The 18304-nt window shown below is 38.8% G+C and overlaps 1 protein-coding gene across 1 annotated transcript in view; it reads right to left on the bottom strand.

Moving 5' to 3' along the window:
- Positions 1-16523, bottom strand: part of LOC130868123 (killer cell immunoglobulin-like receptor 3DL1) — a 46754-nt gene extending 30231 nt beyond the window's left edge. Inside the window, 7 exon segments of the mRNA XM_057760372.1 lie at positions 6246-6255; positions 14202-14254; positions 14854-14982; positions 15654-15764; positions 15767-15979; positions 16105-16407; positions 16508-16523. Of these exon segments, the coding sequence (XP_057616355.1) occupies positions 6246-6255; positions 14202-14254; positions 14854-14982; positions 15654-15764; positions 15767-15979; positions 16105-16407; positions 16508-16523 (835 nt within the window).
- Between the last annotated feature and the right edge of the window lie 1781 nt (positions 16524-18304).

The following is an 18304-nucleotide window of genomic DNA, read 5'->3' as shown; positions in this document are numbered from 1 at the left end:
CATTTCCCCTAACTTCTCTTAGCATAGATGTGGTCGCTGGGAAACATTTGCAGTCTTTCACTCCCATCATCTGAAAGTGACCCTCTTGTGAGACTTTTCTTGGTGAAGCACAACACATACAAATTTGCTCACCAAAGGAAGGAAATCTACAACGGACCAATGGATGCTTGCATTAAAATCCAACTTTGTGAACCAATGAGTTAATTGTGGCTACTACCTGCACTGTGGATAAGGAGTTACTTATACAAGCAAATGATGACTCAAAAGCATCCCTGAAGAAACAGCTCAACAAGGGTGCATATCATAAAAGCAGAAACCCTGGAGCTCTCTAAACAATTTTCAGGCAGTTTAACATGTCTGAGAAATCTCCCCTTAGAATTTAGTAGACCCAGTTCCTTAATTTTCCTACAGAGTTGGGAAGAGGTGATAGTAAATCTTACAGATTTTATCTTCCTAGATCATGGGAAGTTTGTTTACCCCTTGAGTCTCCTGAGCCTCTCTTACCACCCACTTTGGGCCAAGCATGCTTCATTTAAAAGAAACTGTTATAAAAAAACAAAAAGCCAGAAGTGAAAACGGGAGGATCAGTTAACAGGGATGAAGGAGGATCATTAGAGTTTTTACTCTGTTTTTCTTTCTTCAGGACATTAGGGTCAGCCTTCACTCTCTGCCTGGCCAAGAGATTAGACTAGCCTTGGCTGCCACTAAAATCACCTAGTCTTCATGTTAAGGGCAGGTTTAGTTTTGTGGGAGCCTTGTCTATCTTGCTAACTCACTTTCATTCCAGGACTCACTGAGACACAGGAAGGGGGTGTCCTGTGTGGCCACAATGCTGTTATAGCTTCAGCCCAGTTGGCTTCTTGGTCATGTCCTTTCTCAACACAGATACTTGTGAGAGACTAACACCCACAGGGTGTGTGAGGTATGAGTTCCTGACCACAAGATTTCTTCATCTGTTACTACATAAGAAAAAGGAACAGTTTCTTGTTGAAATTCTTAGCTTTTAGTTGCTCTTGGGAAGAGTTTTAGAAAATACCAAGAATTCATCTGTTTATATTTCAGATGAGAAAGCAGGCTTTTTCACAAACCAGCGTCTAGCAGTTCTCAAATTTCAGTGTCTTGTTTTTATCTTAAATTTCGTTTTTTCTTTTAAGGGTTTGTTTTGCAGTCCAGTTAGTTTGAAACTCATTTATGAAGCACAGTCTGGCCTCAAACTTGAGTTCCTCCTCCTTCAACCTGCCTGCCAAATACTGAGAATATAGGTATACACTACCACACTTGTCTTTAGCCATTTTTTATTTTTATTGTTTAATGGAGGAAAGGTTTACTTGACTCACATTTCCACCATTGTGGGTGAGTCACAAAGAGAGTCACTCAAAACAGAAAATTGGTCACATTGCATCCATACTTAGAAAGCAGAGATCAAGGATGAATCCCCATGCTCAGCTTGTTTTATTCACTCTTTTTAAATTTTTTAAATACTTTATAAATAATAGGAATCAAAATTTCCACTTCCTCCTTTCCTCCCACTTCCCTCCTGCTCCCCCACTCACCCTCTTCCTTCCCCCTCCAGTCCTAAGAGCAGTCAGGGCTCCCTGCCCTGTGGGAAGTACAAGGCCCTCCCCCCTCCATCCAGGCTTAGGAAGGTATGCATCCAAATAGAGTCTGCCTTCCAGAATGGAGGGTAGAAGGGCCTCATGGGCCCCCATTCTTCGATGTGCGAGGAGTTAGGGAGAGGAGTAAGTTTTGAATATGGTCAAAATATTGTGTATGAATATACAAAATTGTCCTTAAATTAAAAAAAAAAACAAGTATAAAAATCCCTTCTTTATTTTCATAAACTTTTATGTAATCTCTCTCTCTCTCTCTCTCTCTCTCTCTCTCTCTCTCTCTCACACACACACACACACATGATATGACACATGTATATAGACACCGTAATGAAACCTAATACTTTGTGTGGTAAGCTAAAATGTTAATAAAACATGAAAAAAAATAGAAACAACTTTAAATCTAGCTCTTATGTATAAAAGCATGCAATATTTGACTTTCTGAGTCTATCTTACTTTGATGACCATAATGATTTCCAATTGCTTCTATTTTATAGCTAATACTCTATTTAATTTTTCTCTGTGGCTACATGTTGCGAGCACAAAGGAACTTGAGCATACAGATTACTAAGGAAACCAGAAATGTTAAGTATGCATTGCTGTCTTTTTAAAGAAAAGGTATATAACCTGTTTTCACCTAGAGGTCTTGGAATTGGAGATAATGGTCTTTGTTATCTAAAGGACCAGGTTATATCAAATTCTCACAGTCAAGATTAGGGATACTTAAGAGTCTAGTTGACCCTTAAATTATTTTTATAACCAAAGGCTCCCCCAACTAGATCCAGAGGTGGCTCATAGCCTAAATAACTTCTAAGCTATCTGTATTCCCAAGACCATGCCAGATACTGCTCTAGGCCCTTAATCTAATACATACTAACTAGTACCCATCTTCTTGGAAGAAATAACATTTTTGACTTTGAGCTGAGTTCTGATGTATTTATTTCTCCTTGTGAACCAGGTATTTTATTATATGAAGCAACATTTTTTTCAAATTATACTGTGTTTATATATAGTCATAATAAACGACTTGCTGTCAGGCTATAGAAGTTTGAACTAATCTTGTTAAATAAGCAACGTTGTTCCAGGTTTCATTCTTGCTTTTCACGATTTTTCTGATCACCATAGAGTTTGCAGGGAAACTCACAGCTGGTATCCAATATGAGGGACTCCATCCTTGGAGAAGGTAAGAGCACTTTCTTTAAATTGAAATTAGGGATTCAAGAAACTTGGACCTCTGACCCAAGGTTTCATAACCATAAGTGAGAGAGTGGAATTAACATGGGTCCTAATCAGTCCTCTGAGACAAAGCATTTTTTTCACAATTCTCAAAATCCTCTTGGCCTTCTGCCTTTTCAGAGGTCTAGGTCTTGCAAAGCATGAAGCTAGGAAAAACATCTGAGGCCACACCTGAATTTCAAGGAATGGTGGTCAAGTCTCTGCCACAGTTGTATGAGCTGCATCTTGGCTGTCCCTGAGTTTAGCCTTTCATTTGTCTAATTTTTGTCTGTTTGTTTTCTCCCATAGTACGAATACTCAGTACAGGTCAATTGATGGTCCCTCCATGGGAAAAAATTGAAATAGGCATAACTTGTAGTTCTGGAACAATTACAACTAGAACATAAACACCTTAGCTGTCCATGTTTAAATTTACTAAAGTATTTGGCTATTTAGTATATGGAGCTATTCTCTTTTCCTGGTTATCCATGTGTCTGACCTGAATTTAAGTGCTGAGTGGAGCTGGTCCCTCATGACTCCTGAAGCCTGGTTACAGATGGCATCCATAGGTTTTCTGACTAATTTTACAGCTCTTCATTTCTTATGGTTAACCAATTATTCTTGAGTAAATGAGTAGAGCACCAATCATTGTAGGTTCTCTAATTCTCCGAGTTGTTTTCAGTCCGTGTTTAAGGTTATTCGGACATCCTGGAATGACTGAAGAAAATATCCCATAGAGGTGCAGCCAGGGATAATCAGATAGAAATAGAACAGAAGTGTGGAAATATACACACCCACAGTGAGTGAGAGAAGTGGAACTGAGTTACACAATAAGAAATAGAAAGGGCTGAGAAAATGGAAAGCATGACATGTGTGGGAAGAGAAAAAATGCAAAAGTTCAGAAACCTAAACAGATGATGTGAAAGAAAATATGGAGAAATAATGACAGGTGTTGTATATTTCAGAGCTATGGAGGGAGAAGATCAAACTTGAGTAGTCATATACTAACAGAAAGAAGAAGTGGGAGATCATTCTGACTTAAGGGAAGCAAACATGTTTATGGACCATTTTGTACTTAGAAAAGAGAGATTGATTAACATTGATATGCTGAAAGAGGAAAAACAAAGTGAATAACTTAGAATGAAATCATATTCTATACATAAGATGGGGGAGTTATAAATTATAAAATAAGTGATCATTAGAAAGGAAAGGAGCAGGGAGGGAGTGGGAGGAAGGAAGGGAGTGGGAATTTGGATTGGTATTTTTTTTAAAGTAATAAAATAATAAAAGAAGAAAGGAAAAGAGCTTAACAGAAAGAGACTGGGAAAGAGGTGGGAATGCAAATGACATGGAAGAATAATTGATGGGGTTGGGAAGGACAAGCAGAAGATAGTACATGGCAAGGAAGTGGAAAGAAAATGAACAAAATGAACTGTATGAGGATGTTAAAATAACATGTATGATAACAAAAACAAAATAATAAGTTATTCTAATTAAATCCAATGATTTACCAAAAAAAGGAAAAAATAAAGAAAAGTAGAAAGAAGATAAATTAGAAAAATGAATGGGAGAGTGGAAGTTGAGAAACAAGAGAGGATAATAGTATAATTATGTGAAAGGTTACCTGTGTGTATATAACAATTAAATTAAAAAAGCCATGAAATAATGTAATTAGATTTTAGTTTCAAAAATTTAAAGATTTCAAAACAATATAAAATATATTATGTATACATATAAATATTAAATGATGAACTCAATGGCTACATAAAATTTATATATATCAATAAAAGTTATTTTAAAGGATATTGTAGAAATAAAGAGAGAGGGGTAAGAGGGACAAAGGAAGAGAAAAGGGAAGAGAAATGGTAGGGAGATGGAGAGGGAATGGGACAGAGAGAGATCACAGAAAAAGAAATAGAAAGTAATCACTGAGGAGTGCATAAACACTGGTAAAGAATTGTCTCTACCTCTTTTTTCCAGTTTTACACAAGAAACCTTCTCTGTCTGCAATGATAATGATCATCCAGTGGCGATGTCAGGAGAGACTATGGCCTCGTCTTGCATATCTAACCACCAGTTGGAAATATTCTATCCCTCCAAGGATGGACTGCCTAAGAGGCACTGACAGCCTACAGTGAAAAGTCACAGTGGGACATTCCAGGCCATCTTCCTGCTTGGCCCTGTGATCCAGAAAGGGAAACATAGAACTATGTCTCTTTCAGGAACTCTTCCAGTGTATGGTCATCCTTGAGTGATCCATTGTACCTTACTGCCAAATGTAAGAATGCCTCATATATATTTCATGGGTTGTGACTAAAGAAATATTCAAGCCATGACTGAGAAACATCCTACATAATGATGGATCATGATGAACTATAATGAAAAATTAGACTTATTGGTTTTGTAATGCAAAGTCCTGAAAACACACACACAGACACACACACACACACACAAGTGAATACTCTGAAAAAAGTGTTTATAAATATTATATATAAACACTTAGTTTTATGGATATGTGTATATATATATAGTATATATATATGCATATACAGATATACACAATGCAACAATAAAAATCAAAGAAAGATGCTAAATTAAGAGGGTAGGGGATATGCAATAGCTTGTAACAAAAGGGACTGGGAGGAGGAAAGGAAGAGAAAAGTGAGAAAATTATGTTTCCATCACAAATATTTTTAAAGAGAGATGGAACATGAGAATGGGTGTCAGATTACAGAACAATGGATAGGGAGCTGCCCAAATACTCCTTGGCTGACTGCAATGAGGCATCTATGTATAAAGAGAGGTATAGACAGGAATCAGGACAGACTCATTAGGGATGAGGTTGGGATCAGTTTCAGCAGATGAGAGATGGAGCACTCTCCTGGTCTCTCACTCACATAGATCTCTCTACAGTATTCCTATTATCTCATTACATATTGAAATACAAGAAGAAAGTAACCTCCTTTATGAAAACTACATAAAGACATTCTATAACCCTAAACATTCAACATTAAGTGTTGAAGTAGATTCTGGTGACTGACAAACCTCAAAGGACATTCTTTAAGAGGAATGAAGACAAACACATTGGCCACATTTCTCTCATTCTGCTTTCCTCATATCAAATAAACTCTTCAAAAAATTGCCCCTCATGTGCAGAACCAGACTGAAAAACTCTGAGTAAATTATTCCTCTTCTCTAGTGTGGGAGCTAAGAGAACAAAATCTCTTGGGTTCATCTGCTGGTTTGGGGCCTTGTCATCTTCCTTCACTGATTCTAAAATTCAACAACATCAGAAGTTTTTGGGGCAACATGTGATGTAAATGGACTATTCATTTCTATTTTCTGCATCTCAGATTCCAGCAAGTGAACAAAGAGGAAATTGGACTCGATTTCCAGGAACAATAAACTGCTCATTCTTACTCTGTTTCTCCTGAAAAGGAGGGAATAGAGACTGAAAAAGGAATGAAGCAAGAAGAAGGAAGATTTTATGGAAATACTACCTGTGTAGAAAATGACCTTGATACCACTTTTTCCCTGTGGGAGAATTTAAAGTTTAGTTCAATGGTGTTGTAGATGTAGAAGTTGCAAAAGAGATTAGCTGAAGCCGGACGGTGGTGGTGCACGCCTTTAATCCCAGCACTCGGGAGGCAGAGGCAGGCGGATCTCTGTGAGTTCGAGACCAGCCTGGTCTACAAGAGCTAGTTCCAGGATAGACTCCAAAACCACAAAGAAACCCTGTCTCGAAAAACCGAAAAAAAAAAAAAAAAAAAAAAAAAAAAAGAGAGAGAAAGAGAGAGATTAGCTGAGCACTGGAATGAATCTCAGGTTAAGACACTGAACCTTGAGTCCTGCCTTTATCTGCCCCTGAAATAAGGCTGATAAGATAGATCACGTATGCACAAGACACATGAAGTAACAATTATTAACATGAAAGCTGTAAGAGATAAAAATTGAGGAATAATGGTGTTCCCATATGCCAAGGTTCAGGAAAGTAACAGGATGACAATGGATTTGCATCACTACATGTCCCTATCAGTGCTGAAGGAAACATAAAGGATTGATTGTGCTAGATGTTATCTTCTGAAGCCATTAGAACATCTAGATAAAGCATAAATCACATTATAATTCAGATAGTAAGAGAGTCAAGAGTATTCAGGAAGCTTCCTCTTTACCTTCACTCATTCCATGTATGGCACATATAATATTTATTCTCAGAATTACATATAAGAAAATACAGAAAACATAGCCACCTACAACCTAGATTATTTGTATTTTATTTATATTACTTCTCTGGGAATTTCATACAATGCTATTTGATCATATTTACCCCTGCCCCAACTCTTCTTGGATCCTTCTTACACGTATATTGACACAACTGATACCTATTTTGACACAACTTTGTGTTCTCTTTTTTTTAAATCCATATCCACGGATTTCAATTTGTGAAGACCATATATTGTTGGATATGTGGCCTTCCATGGAGAATGGTAAACTTATCTGTAGTAACACTCTTAAAATTGATGGTTCCTCTCCCAGCAGCTATCAATTGTCTATAACTTCTTGACTAGGGCTGGACCTTCATGTCAACCTACATATGCCTGATGGAATTTTGTCTGGTCTTGAACATGGTGTCATAACTGTTCGCGAGTTTGTAGATGGAACTTCCCTACTGTTTCTCAAAAATACTGTTTCATTGTTGTTACCCACAGCCTCTTTTCGACTCCTTTTCTCCATGACAGCTGGAAGCAATTCTAGAGGATGACATTCCCTTTCCCAACAAAGTTTGTCCTCACAGTTAGGGTCACCATTTTGGGGTTGGACATTTAGCTCTTTATTAAACCAATCAAAATAAAACAACGACGTATTTTCACACACTATGATCAAATAGGCAACAACAATGCACCATATGAAGCCAGAGTTTATATTCTAAACCATTGGTAATGGCTAGCATCATTCTGGGTACAAAATATCAACTTTAGTTATCAATATACCAGATACCACCCTTTTCATCTATATATGACTATAATTTCCATTGTCAGTGCTCTCTAAAGGGGACTTACTAATGCTAAAATCTGTATTATAGCATTTAGACTGATCATCTAAATGATGATTAGTCCAAACAAAATGTCCCCCATTCATGTGACTAAACATTTACATATCATCTTTTACTGAAAAAAAAATCTGGCCCTAAATGATGAAAACAGTCCTCAAGCATTGCAAAACAATATCATCCTGTTTCCTATTACAGGTGTGACTTTTATCATATCTGAAAAAAACACATTTGGGTTCTTGCTGACAGGCTGATGATTAACATATAATAAAGTCTGTAACATAAGAGAAGCATGTTGGGACCAGTGATACTGTATCCTTGCTATTTACCCCAAGTCTTGTCTTGATGAGTCAGAATCTAGATGTCTCCCCAAGTCCTTGGTTTACTCTTCCATTCGCAATGACTCCTTTTGATAAATTTGTCATCTGTCCTTGGCCCTGTGGTCTCCAGGATGCTCTCCCGGTCAGATGCATTAGGTTAGGAGCCATCTGGTACTTAATTTATGTTCTGGAGAGATCTAACACCGAGAATCTAATTTTGATTGTTTTATGTGAACCTAAGACTCATGGAGTGTTGCAGAAGTGGTGGGGGTGTAAATATTGTAAGAGCAAGAAAACAAGTGAGTTTTCTATGAGATTTTGCTTCCTAGTAATGTCAGAAACTACACCAATAAAGTCATACTAGCATGATTTCCTAAACGTTACCCTAAATTTACAAGACCAGTATATATGCCAAAGTGGTTGGGGAAGAGCTCATGAGGCCTCATGCCCACATACACACATTTAAAAAGAACTATTGGCAACTGAGAAATGCTGAAAATGTGAGAAATGGTCTTCTCTGGGGAAAAGCACACCAATTAGTTATCTGATACCTAATGGTCAGGTCTGAAATCATGCATACAAGTATAGGATTATATGGACTGATCAGGTTATATTTTGCAATATATATGTATACAATATACATTTATGTATACAATAAAAATTATTCAATAAATAGTCATGGATTGAAAGATGGAGGAATATAAGGGAGGGTTTTAGGGAAGAAAGGGAATGACAAAATGATGTTATATCAAAACTTCAAAATATTAACAGTATTTTGATAAAGCTATATGGAAACTTATTTTATAATATGTACACATGCATATGTGTCTTTTTCTGTGTGTGTGTCTCACATATCTATGAAGTTTAAACAGGGTTAGCCTATTGATACAACCATGTCCACTGGAAATGACGAGAGTCATGAAGGTAGCATATCTCTTTGACACAATTCCAGCACAGTTGAGCCAAATATTATTATGTCATGTTGTTTTTCACCTTTGGTTTTGGTCTCTGCATGTTACATGTTTGGAGGTTTTCTACATTATAATTTATTTAATGTCTTTCCCTGAGAAAATTCTGTCTGAGTTTCTTTAGGGAAGTCCTAAATTCATACCCATCCTGCTTTTAGGGAGACAATTTTATCTGACCTTATTCAGAAAATATCCTTATGTCTTGGAGACTGTAATAAAAAAGAAGATGCTAGAAACTTTCTTAATAAGGCCATATCTCCAGGATCTTCTTGGAACATCTGCCGTTTAGCAAACTTGAACAGGATAATTAGTACAACGTACACTTAAAGAGGCTGATAAGCTCCAATTAATCAGGAAATTTGGCAACAGATCAGAGGCCCCTTCTTATGCTCAGAGTTTGCTGAATAAGTAACACATTAAATAGGGAGTTATACTGGGTATATACTAGAGAAGTAGATATGCAAAGCAATATGATTCACCTGAACTGACTCAGGTATTTCTATGTGCTTAGGTCTTTGAAACTGTAAGTGCTACCAGTCTGAAAACAGGCTGTTATATATTAAATATTCTTGTCTTAACAAAATCAGTCTACAAATTTTTTGAAATAGTGCTATGGGACTTTGATGAAAGTAAAATTTGTTCTATATACTAATTGTAATTTAACCTTAAACCCTGGACTGTTATAGAAAATAAAACACGTCTGGAGACAAAATGATGTAATGTGTATCTTTTGAAAAATATCATGAGTCTGTGAATCTGTGTAAATAAATAAGCAACCTGATTGCTAATCAGTCAGAGCTACAAGTTTCTCCCAGCCACCATGATGACTCACTCTTTTTTTCACTAACATCTTACTTATTTTCAGGACCTGTGAATGGTTGAGGGTGGCCCCAGGAATAATGTGCAAAAGTGGAATTCTCCTCTCAGAAGCCATAGGCTACTCAACAGTAAAGCCCAGTGCCAGATGTGTGATACTCTCTATCTAGTTATTGCTCAAGGAGAACAAGAGAGTCCCCCCAAACAGTACAGGCTATTTTCATTTTTCTTGATCGCACTTCAGAATTAATGGTAAGATCTTATTGCTGAAGACAGCACACACTTTGAACATGAGGCATAAAGACATCCAGCAGGTACCAACCTGGAAGCATCCTCTCTCCTAGTTAGGTTTCATAAAGCCAGGAGATGTGGTGTAGGCTGTTTGAGGTAGTCATGAGAAATATATACAAATTCTGAGAACTACAGTAATGACTGCACTGGTGAAATATGACTGTTGGCAAAATAGTGGCATTGATGTTATAGGGGTTAACCAACAGATGTCTAACTGGATTTGAGACCTGCTCCACAGGAGAAAACCCAAACATGTTATTATAATTGGTCCAAGAACTTGTGCCTGGAATGCCATTGGCCTTAACACTATTTGCTAAAAGGACATAATACTAATATACCTTCTAAATACTTATCCTTATACCTTTAGAGGAGTGCAACTCTTATTTCTCATGACAGAATTTTCTTTATGCCACACACAGTGATGAATCAAGAGATTTACAACTGGCCGAAGTGCAGAAAATAAGTGAATAAATGAATGTGGGATCCTTATCCCTAAATAAAATGTTTCTATCACCTGTTCCTCTTCAGAAGGCTCATATGACATTGTGGAGGACAAGGGATGATTGTGAGAGCTACAGGACTGCCAGTGTTTTGTGATGTGAAATAGTGTCTGTTTCTATTGGTTGTAACAGGAACATTTCACCCCTTAAGTCACAGTATCTGCGAGTTGCTGGCAGAAGACCCACACAAGGTGAAGTCAGTCAGTATTCCAGCATGGAGACAAGCCTTACCTCTAGACAATGAGCTGCTTGGATTTGGTACCTACTTGGGGTAGAAATGTCACACCCCCTCAACCCACACTTCATGGATCATTGCAGAAGAAGAGAGAGATATAAGAGACAAAGACTACAAGAAAATAGTATTTTCCAGACATAGCAGGACAGCTATAGTTTTAAATGCACAGTGGTTATGACAATATGAAAAAGACCTGTACAATCTCAAGCCAGATAAAATCCCAACATGGAGAGGGAGGTGAACATGGAGTCCACGCCTGAGAAGCTTTTAGCAACTGATAACTTCTGATAGAGGAAAAGTCAGTTTTCTTTAAGGACGTGAGTCTTGGTAAGTTGATTAGACTCCAGTCGAACACCACACATCTAAGAGTATATAAGCAGCACCACAAACTCTTTCCCTATCTCCTATCTCTCTGCTGCTTTCTCTCATTTTGTCTCTGTTTCTGTCTCTGTCTATTCAAGGAATAAACCCAAGGACTTCAAAAGTGATAGATAAGGCCTTCTATTTGTGGTGCCTCCTGATTATATAGGATGACTGGCCATCATGCAAGCCAATGCTTCTCTTACATCACCATTTCCTCACATATGCCTTCATTTGGTATAGCTTATTTATTTAACATTCTGTATTGTCATTATAATAGATGAGGCCATTGATTTTGAAGATGCATTTATTCATGATTCTGAAAGTTCCAATTTCAAAAATCAATGTGTTACGGTTAAATTATCATTCAAGTAACATTTTCTCACTTTATTTGTCATTACTTTGTTTATTGAGAAGGCTTTGGCTTTATGTACAAAATGTAAGGACAATAATTGTCTCTGACTGAAGAATCAAGGAGTCCCCAAAGTTCTGAGAACCTGCTGATAATACATGAGGTATGTATAATGACTGGCATTCATTAGATGAACTCCATTGGGGACAAATAGTATCTCATATGTCCCCTAGTTTCTGTCCATGGAATATGGGATCAGAGACTTCTTCCATTGCTGGCTGCTTACTGGTCTCAGCTGTTGTTCTATTCTGGTGTCCTGCTGCATAACTGGGCATACATCACATCCTGGGGTTCCTTAGATGTAGTAGCCTAGAGTGGAAGAGAACTGAATGACGATATGTACTTGGCATTAGCAATATAGGAAATGGAAATGAGCAGGACCCACCTGCGGGTGAACCTCTCTATTCTCTCCTGATTGATTGTTCTTCATGTCCAACTCTTTTCTTGACAGTGGAGAAGGAGAGGTAAGCCCTGCTTTCTGATGTCTGGAGGGTTTCACTTGGGCATAACAAATCGCTGGGGATCTTGACCATGTGGGTTCTGCAGCAAGGAGATAAAGGGATAGATAAAATGACCCCTGGTCCCATTCAGGAGTTCCTTCAGATAGAGATCTTTAGAAATTTAAGTCATGTATCATAACTAATGGGGTCTTCAGGAGCTTTCTTGGTCCTTGGGGAGTCTACAAATATCCTTTCCCTAGTTCTGTGCTTTTATCCTCACACAGACTCCTATTTTCTAACATATTATTAGAAAATATATTATTACATGCTCATCTTCCTGTCTGAGTCTGAGGACCTTTGAACCTGCTATAATTTTGCTGGCATGTGCTCATTTATTAGATGACCTGCAGACATCTTCAAGCTTCTTCTTAGAAGATACCTAGTCAATGTCATTCCTTGTGATTACACAGACCCTGTGTGCCTTACACACCATAACCATTTTCTCTGCTTCTTTTTCCCTAATAGCACATCATACTGTTAACATTCATCAGATATACACATCTCATTTCCTAGCCTTGAGGTGAACTTGGAGTGGGTGAAGGATTCTGTCCCTTGCTGTGTTTGCAGTTCTTATGAAAGGCAAGAACAAAATTATGCTCTGATTTCCAAAGTGGTTGCACAAGTTTGCATTCCCACCAGCAATGAATGAGTGTGCCTCTTTCTCCACAACCTCTCCAGCAAAGGCTATCATTGGTGTTTTTGATTTTAGCCATTCTGACAGGTGTAAGATGGTATCTCAAAGTTGTTTTAATTTGCATTTCCCTTATCGCTAAGGAGGTTGAGAATGACCTTAAGTGTCTTTTGGCCATTTGAATTTCTTCTGTTGAGAATTCTCTGTTCAGATCAGTGTCCCATTTTTATTGGGTTCATTAGCATTTTAAAGTCTAGTTTCTTGAGTTCTTTATATATTTTGGAGATCAGACCTTTGTCTGTTGCAGGGTTGGTGAAGATCTTCTCCCAGTCAGTGGGTTGCCTTTTTGTCTTAGTGATAGTGTCCTTTGCTTTACAGAAGCTACTCAGTTTCAGGAGGTCCCATTTATTCAATGTCGTCCTTAATGTCTGTGCTGCTGGGGATAAACGTAGGAAGTGATCGCCTGTACCCATATGTTGTAGAGTACTTCCCACTTTTTCTTCTATTAGGTTCAGTGTGTTCAGACTAATATTGAGGTCTTTAATCCATTTGGACTTGAGTTTTGTGCATGGTGATAGATATGGACCTATTTTCATTCTTCTACACGTTGACAACCAGTTCTGCCAGCACCATTTAAAAAAAAAATTATGCTCTGTGTAGTAGTATGCTCTGTGTAGCAGTGTTGCAATCATGCATTTTGCAAATGTGCCTATTTTCTGAGTTATTGCATAACATTTCTATTATTTCTTTGTATATCTTTTCTAAACATACTTTCCGCAACACTTTGGGATTCTTTAGTCTTTCTATAAAGCTTCCCTGCTTGCCTTGTGGTTGCCATCAATCACATAGTTCATCTTTATTCTGGCTCTACTCCAACATGGCTTTTCTCCAACTTCTCCAATTTCCTCTCCCTTCTCCAGGCAGCAGCTGAGATTTATAGGCTATCTGTGCTGTTGTTTTCTTTTAAACTCTAGTAAAGCTGTCCATGAGTTAAAAAATTAGAAGCTCTTTGTGAATGATTATACAAAGATCTAAGGGAATGGGGAGTCTGTGACTCATGTGTCATTTTGAGTCTTTAGGCATATGCTAAGCAACAGACATGACACACATCCAGAAAGGAAACATACCAAAAGGGTCATATAGTCATAATGAAACCAAGAAGGAGAAAGCATAGTTCATAGAGGCAAATTCTTCGATAATGGAGACATTAGCTATAGCTGTTACTGGCAGAAATGAGTGCTGGACCAAACTGAGCGATAAGTTCTTATCACCGTGAATGGGACAGAGTCTCACCCAACTGTCCAGCTCTACTCTCTCCTCAGGTTGTGTGTCCTTCACAGAAGCATCTGTTATGTCAGAACAAAGGAGTCATCTCTTAATCCTAGACTCTGGGATTCCCTCAGTTACCCAGACCCAAGGCCTTGTCTCAAAAAGAGACAGAGAAGCAGGGAGTTGTGGTCAAGTCTGTAGGTCCATTGTGAAGGTTTTTGGTCCTTCAGAATGTTGACCCCAGACCTTCCCCATAAGTCTTGTGAAGCTGAGATCTAGAGCATCTCCCTCCTCAAAAATCTGTTATTCTCACACAGGTTTTCTTCCTTGTTGTCAGTATCTGGATTGGATTTGTGGAGACAGGGATTATTAGGTAGCAGTGAGATATAAGGCAGGTAGGAGGCTGGGTCTCCGGGCAGGAGTTACCTCTTCTGAAGGAGTCTATCTCTGAGTGTTGACTGCCGATCCCCTGCAATGAAATGAAAAAGCATCAGCTAGGAGAAAGAGAAGGTTCCACGAATAGAAACTTTTAGAAGAAGAAATGTTAAAAACATATGCTGTAAGCATACAAATAATATAGGATGTGGAAAATATTTGAAATTTGCACAGATATGGAGACTACGTGTTGTCTCTACCCAGAATATCCATACACCTATGTCTCTTACACTCTTTTTACCTGCGTTCTTCTTTTTGCCTTTACAATGGTATCTTAATAAGATGAGAAGAAGCAGGAGGAAGAAAAGCAGGAATAGGGTCACCAAAATTCCGATAAGAACTTTCTGGTCTTGGTGTACTTCTTCTCCTTCTGGGACTGAAAAAGCATGGGATAAAATCAGACTCTCTGAACATGGTGGACAATGAGGGCTGATGAGAAGCCAAGGACAATGGCACTGGGTTTTGATCCTACTGCATGTACTGGCTTTGTGGGAGCCTAGTCTGTTTGGATGCTCACCTTCCTAGACCTGGATGGAGGGGGGAGGACCTTGGACTTTCCACAGGGCAGGGAACCCTGACTGCTCTTTGGACTGGAGAGGGGGGCGGAAGGAGTGGGGGGAGGGGGAGAGGAGTGGGGGGAGGGGAGAGGAGTGGGGGAAGGAAATGGGAGGTGGGGAGGAGGCGGAAATTTTTTCAATTAAAAAAAAAAAGAACTTTCTGGTACCTTTCCAGTTCTTAGGCAAAATTGACATCACACATGAGGGAAAGATTATTTACCCAAGCACCTATTGAATGCCCACTACACTCACAGCCTCCTTCCTCACAATTAAAAAAGATGGAACTGTTTTCACTATTCAGGTAGTTTATAAATGAGGAAATTAAGGCTCAGAGAGACCCATTAGGCTCAGTTAATTTAGGTCAATGCTCATGGTTTTTCCGCTATGAGAGTTAAAAGACTTTGGACTGAAGAGTATCCTTTTTTATGGTTTCCTTGGTCTTATTGTAGAATAGAGCCCTTCTAAGAGAAGATATCCTAGTGACCATATACATGAAGAAAGCATGGGTCCTTACCCGAAACAAGAATGTTAATGGGATTACTTGATGTTGACCACACATGGGGAACATTTTTAAAATAGCCATAACATCTGAATTGTGGTTGGCAGTCACAGAGCCCAGAACAAAATGAGCCTGGAATGGCATCTTGGCATGTTGTTGTGAGTCCAGTGTCCATGAGAGGTTATATTTTCCTTCCTGGATCAGAATGAATCTGTCAAATCCCAGTGATGAGCTACACTGCATGGCTATTGACTCTCCTGAAGTCACAGCAGAGCTGGACCAAACAGAGAGGCTTGGTTGAACATAGACTCCTAGGATACAAAGGGAACTGTGTGAAATGAACTCAAACTACCCACATTGCCCTGCAGGCTTGGGCTCTGAGGGCAGTTCCCCTTGAGAGCAGAACCTTTTCTAAGGGGAGAGCCTGTGCTGGTACCCCTTAGTCTCTACTCAACAGTTAGTACCAGCACCAGTGTGTCACTGCGCTCTGAAAAGCCAGCAGGGCTCCTATAATAACACTTGTATATTCCTGCAAAGTCATTTGACATGCTTTCAATGTGGAACTTAGCCTTGTTCTTCTGTTCCAGAGGGAGCTGTCTGTCCCAAGGATCTATGTTTCCCTCTTTATACAAATGGTACTCCACAGCCTCCCAGGAACCCTGGCACCAAATAGTCACAGGTATGTATATGGCAATCACAGAGTGTGGCTCTGCCCAGATTATGGGCTTTGGGAGGGTTCCTGCAAGGAAATCAAAGGTTAAGTCTCTGTACAGTTCTCCCTCAGACTCTAGGTCTTAGCATAGAGCTCTCACAGACATTATAGCATTATCCATAAGCACTTTTCTCCACCTGCATTGCGAAGAGTTGACTCAGAGGAGAGCAAAAGTAATGTCTGGTCTCCAGAGTGAAGAATAAAATCCTGGGATGGAGTTACTCACCTGCCAGTACTGTAATCTTGTGTTCCACACTCAGACCTGGAAGAAAATTCTCATTGAGAGCTTTTTCCCATCTGGCTGGACCCCCTGTTACTGTATGGAATCAGACCTGGCTGTGGAGTAGTGTTCCCTAAAGACTTGAGTGTCCTCTCTCCCTCTTCACATCTTACCAATACACAGCAGCATTCTGAGCATCAGGGTCATGATGAGTCTTGCTATTGTTCTTTCTTGTGCTCCTTGGGCAGTCTGACCATGTTTTGCAGAACTATCAGAAAGGTTTTCATTCTGAAAGCAAGTCCTTCCTGTCATTGGTTTGCCACATCAGTACTATAGCCAAAAGGGGAACTTCTATTTTTTTTCATATTGTAAGAGTTTGTTCAAGTGTTCAGGTCTCTGAAAAGATGTTAGAAAAAATGTTTTTTTCCTCTCTCTATTCCTCACAGATTTCTCCCCTCTTGTGTGTCATGGATGATGGAAGGGTTTCACAATACTTTACCCTATTCTGCTATTATTCTTTGCTCAAGAAGAGAGATAAGAAAAAAGAGGTGTAGGCTTTGTTTGGTGTTATAAACTATATAACAATTCCCCAAGTTCATGTAAGCAGCCTTTTACCCATACTTTGGTTTAGTAATCACAATTATATTTATTGGTTTACCACACCACACTTAATAGCATTGTTCCTTTTTTTTCTCTCAGTGGTGCCCTATGGGATTCATTATGTGGTTTGTTCATGTAACTCAAGGTAAAGTTCCCAGAAACTGCACATTTAATTATTGTTGGACTATAGGAGGATCTCCAAGATGGACTCAGAAAAGCCTAGCGTGTAGCTACCACCAATCACTATTCTCCATTAGCCTCCATATTACCTGGAATACATAAGGGGCACACTAGTCATGGAGTGTCCAGAAATGATATTTTGTAGTTCATAATATCATATAATTAACACCCAAAATAAAAAGCACAGAAGATATTTTTCATTTTAAACCAGAATGAACAAGATAGCCAGAACTTTCAATAACATGAGGAATCTTAACTTTCAAAAAGTCTTATGTTGACATAACACTTTGCATATGCCTACCCTCCACAAATCATGTCTCCAGCATTGAAGGGAGGCAGTCAGTGCATTTCAGAAGGTATGAATAGGCTTCAGCATACAAATGGGAGAAATTATGCAAGGAATATACAAGGAATTCCTTGCGAATGTTCCGCACTGCCGGCTCCAAACCAGCAACTCCTCTTACATTTAGCTCTATCATGGAAGAGAGAGTAACAAGACATAGTATACAAAAATTGAAAGATTTGAGTGAGTACATCACTCATATTTGGTTTCTAGCCATAAATAAAGGACATTGAGCCTATTATACGTGATCCTAGAGAAGCTAAATAAGAAGGTGAACCCAAAGAAAAACATATAGGCATCCTCCTGAATATTAACCTTTATCAGGCGATGAAAGGAGACAGAGACAGAGACCCACATTGCAGCACTGGACAGAAATCTCAAGGTCCAAATCAAGAGCAGAAGGAGAGAGAGCACGAGCAAGGAACTCAGGACCGCGAGGGGTGCATCCACACACTGAGACAATGGGGATGTTCTATCAGGAACTCACCAAGCCCAGCTGGCCTGGGTCTGAAAAAGCATGGGATAATACTGGACTTGTTGAACATAATGGACAATGAGAACTACTGAGAACTCAAGAACAA

This window comes from Chionomys nivalis, chromosome 2 (genome assembly GCF_950005125.1).
Source record: "Chionomys nivalis chromosome 2, mChiNiv1.1, whole genome shotgun sequence".
NCBI classification, from domain to species: domain Eukaryota; kingdom Metazoa; phylum Chordata; class Mammalia; order Rodentia; family Cricetidae; genus Chionomys; species Chionomys nivalis.
The sequence above is the reverse complement of the archived record's forward strand: the minus strand, read 5'-3'. Positions and strand labels throughout refer to the sequence as shown.